Here is a 7921-nt window from a genome sequence, read left to right as displayed (position 1 = left end):
CATAGTTTGTGTTTTTATACCCTGAACCCATTGAAAATAGTTAAAAAGGGTACAATATTTTTGAGAAAATGTATGTGACGGGCTGAGGAAGCATCTCCGACCCCATAACGAATATAAAGCTGAGTCTCTGTCTCTGTGTATGTGCGAACACGTTGATCTCGAGAGTTATATGTTAATTCTTGTATAGTACATACCAATTAAAAATATTTCAGTTTTTGCATACCTTTTTCCAATTTCACCCAAAATTGGAAATAGCGTACTTTTAAAGGAAATTATACACGTTTGTATGTCATATTTAAGCCCTGCAGTTATCACAAATATGGAAGCTAAAATGTTTTCAGGGTATCTGATAATTCGGCAATCCCGGCTAGAGCATTGTTTTGTGTGTGTGTTGAATAGCTAAAATATGGTCAGTTGGCTTGTTGGGGTCGATTTTTGCATAAATTAGTAACAGACAGAGACGGACTGTGTGCTGGAGCTGGGGAATCAACAAATTAGGTTACTTCGTCAATGTTTTGGAAAATAAAATAAATAAACCAAAATGGGCTGGATACTAAGTACATTCACACATACACGCGCAACTAAGTATGTGTTATGTGAGTGTGTGTGTGTCTAAAAACATTTGCTTATTATAAAGGGATCTGACCTAAATTTCTAGAGCAAACGACGACACATGCAAAAGTGCAATTTCATTTTACATCAAACAAATTAAATAGCACAAGGCAAAAACAATGAAAGCAGGCACAGATAACAAATTACTTGCTATGAATAATAATAAAGTGCCAGTAACTAGTGTCCATGGACACGCCCCATCAACATCCAGGCACGACGAACGTAATGAATTTCAGATGACAATGACGACAACGATGACAATGTTGACAAGCCGATGAGAACAAAAGATGCGCAGAGAACCGAACATAACCAAACATAAGTAAATATGTGAATCAATTCTGAAATCTATTTCCAAAACTGTTTCGCCATTCAAAATCAACACGAATTCAACAACAATTCACTCCAATTGATAGTATTCAAATGTAAATATGAAATCTATATAAATAAGGAAACTTTCGCTATAAAATATACCATAAATGTACAGTTAAAAAACACTAGGACATAGATTTAAGGCAAGACCAAATTTTATGCTATATAAATTTTGGCGATTTTTAAGCGAAATCTATCAGAAATGGTGTCTGGGAGCTTTGTCATTAAGTTAAAAATTGCCTCGAACGAACTGAAACAATGAGCAAAATTTCATTACCGGACTATGGACGATTCATTGCACCATTGGATTGTGTTGGTGGTCGTATATAAAGGGGGATGAAGGGAGCTTGCTGCAATCTTGACGACAATTGAAATGGAAAAGAAAACGAATGAAATGTGCGGAGCTTTCGGGTTGCCGTTCTCGCCCTCTTACTTGGCATTGCTGGGCTGGAATCTCCTCATCGTCATTCTCGTTGTCGCGCTCGCTGTCAACGCGGCTGTCAAGTTGTCGTCTCTACCAACTGCTAACGTCTCTCCAGCCTGCCGTTCAGCCGGTTGTTTGCATTAAAAATATTATTCATTGCAATCACAAGGATTTGCACAAAAATGTGCTGCAATGAGCCCTTCTGGGCATATGGTGGGGAAAGGAAGCCGAGTAGGATGTCGCCGCTTTGTCTCGAACGGAATAAGCGGATAATGAAATAGTTGTGACACAATTTGGCATTGCCAAAAAAAATTATCCAGGATATGACAAACGATGAAATGCTGAACGATAAGCTGCAAAATAAACGGCTAAAACAAAGGCGGTAGCCGACAATTTCGGTTTATTAAAATTGATGACCATCTTGACACAAAGGAAAAAGAGAAAAAATACAAAACATTATTTAAATGCTTGCAAATATTATGATAATAATAAAAGCTACTTTAATTTAAATTTACATAAGGAGAATTTCAACAATTATCATACACAAAGAGAAATAAGAAGTCAAGTCAAGTCAGGAATTTCGTACTTGAATCATGTAAAGCTAGACTTAAAAGTAAAAAAGTATGACTTTTAAAATAGGAAAAAACTTAAATTACCTTAAAAGTTGTTTATTACTGAGTAAAGTATGGAAATTCTTATCATTTCGCCTGTCGTTTTTCTCGCTGTGTACTGGAAATAGTTGCTAGTCAATCCACTTAGATGTAGTATTATTTACTCCTACTCTGAAATAGTTCTCAGTCATATTATTACCACAACTGATAACAGATTTGCCTTAGGTCTTATGCTGCGCAGCAACAGAAAAAAAATACCAACGACAACTAATTGCCGTGAATTTAAACAGATATGCTACTAATATGCAGTTGCCGCCTTCAAAGTGGCAATAAATGGAATATACACAGCGACAGCAGCAACAGCAACAGCGCTTTGAAGTTGCCACACGTTGCAAATGGAACCAGCGGCTTGTGAGAAGGCAACGTGTCTGAGGCCAGGAGCTGATAAATTGGAAGTGCATTTGACACCGAAGCTGTTGTAGCTGCAGATGTTGCTATTTGTTGTTGTTGTTGCCTGTAATTTTGCTGGCGTTGTTGGTGCAGTTGCTAATGTGGCCGTTGTTGCCGTTGCTGTCAGTGAGGCGCGTGTCTTGTCTTGTCCCCGACTGCCCTGGCGGCGATGCATTTGCATTTGTCGTCATCGTTGTCGTCGTCGTCGTCGCCGTCTGCGTCGCTTTCTTCATCTCGACTCTGGCGGCTCTGTTAATGAAAACGCCAAACGAGGGATCGTCCGCTGTTTCCATAATCATTTCCCGCCGCTAACCGTTTGTTTCCCTCGTCAGCTGTTTTTGCTGCTCGTAGAAGCGCAGCCGAACGTGTTCCTTGACAGCGGCAACAGCATCAGCAACAATGACCGAAAACGTCAGCGAAGAGCTGTGCGATTGTCAAATGCCCTGTAAATTTTATCGAAGAAGCTCTTTGGTGTGCTTTTACTTTTTTTACTTCGTGTTTAATAGCATTTTATTCGTGACTTATTTAAATATTAGTTAGGCACTCATATATTGTTTCATTTTCTTTAAGAGTTGCCAAAACCCTCTGAAATGCGCCTCGCAAGCTTTTGACTGCCGTAAACTGATATTCATGTTCGCTGTCGCATTGCTTATGATACTGTATCCCTCTCGAGTAATTAATTTACTACAGGGTATAATAACTATTGCAGCACACATGCAGCAGCGCTGGCAGCTCTATCGTGTTGGCGCTGGTCTAAATGAAGATGCCGCCTTCCAGCTGCACATCATCCAAGCCGGCAACTCCCAGCTCAACAGTCACGCTTGCTTGTCAAACACTCGCGACCCCTCCGCCCCCCTCGCTCCAACACAATACCCCGCAGGTCCCATTGCATGCTGCCACACTGTTCGCTTGGCAAAATGCATTTGCATATTTGTATCCTTATGCCTGCCAGTTAACCTGCCCCAACCAGCTCCACAACCGCCCCCAACCCCTCTACACCCTACACATACCACTTTTTCCTGTTTCCCCCATTTGCTTGCAAGCGGCGCCGCTTTTAACGACAAAGTGTGAAATTTCATTGAATTTGAGCTCGTTGACAAAAGTGGAATGGCAGCAACAACAATTGCGACGTTGCAGGTGTTGTTGCAGTTTTGTTGTCATCGTTGTTGTTGCTTTTGAAAATTAATTTAAATTATAGTTTTTGTTATCGTCGCCTGCTTTTTAAGCGCATATTAGCCGAGAAACAGTGGGAGAAAATGCGAGAAGCAAATTGTTAGTTGGTTAGGATTGGAGCATGCGTGCATGTGGCATGCGGCATGTGGCATGGGGAATATTTTTCTGTGGAAGCAGCTAATTTTGTGGAAAATGATAGCCGCAATTAATATGCCGTCAACGTCGTTATCCTTGTGCATTATTATTTTATGCAAATTTGTAGCATGTTGGAAATTGGAGTAGATGAATGTGGCAGCAGCGAAATTGGGGTGAGGCATGGAGTGATTGCAGTTTGGCGCCCCTTTTTTCTAGATATGCATAAGTTGTGTCATGTGTAATTGACAATGAGGCTTGTCACGAACGAGAGCTGACACATGTTGTAAATTTGCAATGGGAAATTGAATTGAAATTTCATGAGATAACCTTGCCAATCTATATAAATATAAAACTGTATGTCTGTGACTTAATGATAGACTTGAGATCACGGCACAGCTCAAACCCTAAGAGCTAGTAAACTGATATGTTTACTGTAGCTACCTTATGTGGTGAATGTGGGGTATTGGGAAATTCGACCCAAAAGTTTGACATTTATAAAAAGTTAACAGTTTGTCTTTAATATTTATTTTGTTTTTAAACTCAAACTTTTTGTATTCATTTACAATAGCAAAATGCCAGACAAACACTTTAAGCAAACTTCTCAAAATTTTGAAGAGCAGCTAAATCAACTTATTTTATTACTTAAATCCCATCAATTGTGCGCAAAAAAGAAATCTACAGTCGACGAACGCTCTAAACGCTTAAATAATGACTACAACAATGTAGGTGGGCGGAAACTCGACCAGGAGAGGCACAAGTCAACAGCGAAGCTTTTTGGACATGGCACGGACAATCAATGCGTACAAGAGGACCGTTTAAAACAGCCCTGTTTAGTAGTGCTAGCTAAAGAAAAACAATGCGACAAGGAAAAGACGGAAAAATTGCAGGAACAGTTGAAAAATTTTACATTTAATTTTCCCAAAGAAAAGAAAATAAATAGTACGTTAACTGTGAAAGTGAATTCGAAGAAACCAAAAAAAACTGCCACAGAAGCAAGAAATGGCATCAAAAATGAACCCATTAAAGGTCAAGCAAGAATCGCCAAAGAGAAGCAGAACAAGCAGCAGACATCACAATATCAGCTAGATCACATGTACTTTGTGCTGGATACAAATGTGCTTATGGACAATTTGCAGCTTTTGGAGGATGTGGCAAATTTAAGACTTTTTGGCACCTCGGGCAGCATGCTCTATGTGCCCTATGTAGTTATAAAAGAATTGGATGTGTTAAAATGTAAGCATCCAACAAGCTTTGCCGCCAGACGGTCCATTGAATATCTGAATGATAAATTCGATGATAGAGAGAAAATCGAGGCACAATCCGCGCTCGAAGATGCACAGCAGCTAATCGATATAGACAGTGCGGATGATAGCATTATCAATTGTTGTCTGCAGTTGAAAGCTGAGCTGCAGCATATGATGCTGCTGACAAATGATAATAATCTGCGGCTTAAGGCATTTGCTTCGTCCATACGGGTGTCGACATGCTATCAGTTGACCAGCTACAAGGGCAACTCGTGGAGCCTGCCAAGGGATCGTCGTCTACAGAGACGTCAAAAGTACAAAGTTTGGATTTAGGTTTTTAAGTTAGGTTAATTGTTTTTGTTTAGTCATCCCTTAAATGTTTCAGTTAGTAGTTAATTTCGTTTGAGTTAATTTGTTAACAGTTGCATGTTTTATGTTTATGCTTATTACAAAAAATGTTCAAATTATGTAGCTTCTTTAATTACAACAGCCATTTAAATGAAGCAACTGGGCGAGCATGTTGCTTCGACATCAATGCATAAAGCAATATCAACTTTTGGGGCCAAAATGACTGCAATAACAGCAGACCGGCTAGCAAGGATGGGGCTTGGTACAACAGCAGGACGAACATATCCTACTGACAATAAATACGACCAACTTTCGCTCGCTAACGAACTTTTTCTATAAATCAAAATAATAACTTCTAAGCTGGGGTACACACGACTTCTCTAAATGGCGTTCCATTTCGAGCAGTATACGCAATGAAACGTACGTTCCCTGGTATTTTCTGCATTTGGTGCCTTTTTTTTTAGGGTGGCTGTCATCAACAAATGTTGCAGCACGGCGCCCGAGTAGATAGATGAAAGCAGGAGGAGCTTGGCCGGAAAGGCGCAACCACAAAAGATGGAGATGGAGCATGTGGAGGTGCAGAAGAGCGGCATTTACTTACGGCGCATGCGATAAATTTAATAAATTACAAACCAAATCCGCAAATTTGTTGAATTCCAACAAAATAAAAAGGCAAATGACTATGGGAGTTGGAGGCCAGAAGAGTGCCCATGTGCCACATGGCAGTGGCGACATTTGCACGGCGTTTGGGGAACATGTGCTGCTGCACGTGTTCGTGTGTGTGTGTGTGTGTGTGCGGCAGAGTCAGGAGATGAGGAGAATGTTTGCATTTTGCGGGCAAAAGTTTTACTGTAAATTGCTTTTAATCTAATGAACACCGCTAAAGAACCCGATGTGGAAAACAGAACAGGCGCAAACGTTGCTCGAACGACAAACGACCCCTGACGTTAAACTCATTTTTCCTTGGTGGTTTCATTAGAAAATTACTTAAGCTGAAGGCGCACGTATATATTTACTATAAAAGTGAACCTAAAGCTTGAGGTGCAGCTTAATGGGCGTAAAGGGTTATCTATTTTGGGCAAAGCAGCAGATAGTAACTAGGGCTTAGCCAAACTCAATTTTAGCCCGGTAAAAAATGAGAGTAGATAAGTTTCTTTTTTTAAAGTAAACAGTTAAGGATAACAAACAAGTAGAGTGCTCCAGTCGAGAGTGCCCGACCAGCAGTTACCCTGAACTCAGGGTGCAAAACACAATGCAGCTGGGCTTCTTCCCTTGGCCTCATAGTATGTATTGAAAGGGCTAATGGGGATATTTCCTGCCGAATGTTAAATACCCTTTTTAGGGTACAATAAGCACGTATAGTTTACAAGCCCATCCAAATTATAATACGTTCCGTTTTTATAGATTCGAAATAAACATGAAATTTAGTAAAATCCTTACACCTTAAGATATTTCGGTGGTAACAGCTGCCACCTGAGCTTGCACCTCATCCTGCTGCAGTTTCTGCTCGACCCAAGTCCTGCTTGTGCAAGGCAAATTCGAGTTGCTCCCATTTTTAATCGACTCCTTGCAAAACTGATCGTGCAGTTCGTTACAGTCTGTGTTGCAAATGTTCTTCCAGCCCTTTTCATTTATGTGATACAGCCGCACAATGCCGCCCGAATAAGCGTCCTTGCTGGTGGCATGATAAATGGCACGACGTGCCAAATCGAAAGCCTCATCGGTGGTCAAATCCCAACGATAGCCTGTATCCAGCACGCCCAGAGCGTATGGTGAGCCGCTGCCCACCGAAAAGACGCTGCCATGCGATCGCATGCCATCCGAATCCACATATATGAGTTTACAACCCTCATCATCGCAGCCGGCCAGCATCATGCCCATGACAAGACCCATGCCCTTGTATTGCGTGGATATGTTGCACATCATTCGTGCAGCTGCATCCACCGTGATACGGCGCTTGAAGCGCAGCTCATGCAGCCGGCATTCGCGTGCCAGCACCCGATCCCAGTAAACACAGTCGGCAGCGCCACCGGCAAGGGTGCCAAGCATATAACTATTGAGCTCCACGATCTTTTTCATGGTCTGTGAACCAATGTACTCGCCGGAAGTGGCTCGCGAATCGGCACAAAGCACAATGCCTCCCTGATACTTGAAACCTAACGTCGTGGTGCCATGATCACACTCCATACGCACCTTACAGTGCTCGAGAATTTTGGGCAGATTCTCAGCCGGCTGCAAGCGAGATTGTGAATGATTGTTCGGTTTGTAAATGCAATAATTTAGTTCGTACATTTTCAAAGGGTGGAGCCATTAATGCATAGGGATTGGTAAAGTTACTGGTTGCAATTTGAATCTGATGCAGATCCCACTCCTTTTGGAGCTCATCGAAGCGCTTCATAAATGGCAACTTGTTCACACCGGATATGGCTTCTAAGGCCATGATTTTTAATGCTTAATACTAATTTACAATAAATTTTAAGGATCAGGGTTCTAAATATGCTAAGAATTTCGAATATAAATTATTCAAGTGAAATCTGGATCTGTGCTGTCAGGCA

The 7921-nt window shown here is 41.2% G+C and overlaps 1 protein-coding gene across 1 annotated transcript; it reads right to left on the bottom strand.

Moving 5' to 3' along the window:
• Nucleotides 1-6746: 6746 nt before the first annotated feature.
• Prosbeta5R1 (Proteasome beta5 subunit-related 1) lies at nucleotides 6747-7921 on the bottom strand. Its single transcript, XM_064680044.1, has 2 exons — nucleotides 7657-7921; nucleotides 6747-7598 (listed from the first exon to the last, which is right to left on the bottom strand). The coding sequence occupies exons 1-2, from the start codon at nucleotides 7804-7806 to the stop codon at nucleotides 6810-6812; spliced, it is 939 nt and encodes a 312-aa protein (XP_064536114.1). The 5' UTR covers nucleotides 7807-7921; the 3' UTR covers nucleotides 6747-6809.

The sequence above is a fragment of the Drosophila montana genome, unplaced genomic scaffold, assembly GCF_035044405.1.
Source record: "Drosophila montana isolate Dmon_TW-CO22-7 unplaced genomic scaffold, ASM3504440v1 contig_2081_1, whole genome shotgun sequence".
Taxonomy (NCBI): domain Eukaryota; kingdom Metazoa; phylum Arthropoda; class Insecta; order Diptera; family Drosophilidae; genus Drosophila; species Drosophila montana.
The sequence above is the reverse complement of the archived record's forward strand: the minus strand, read 5'-3'. Positions and strand labels throughout refer to the sequence as shown.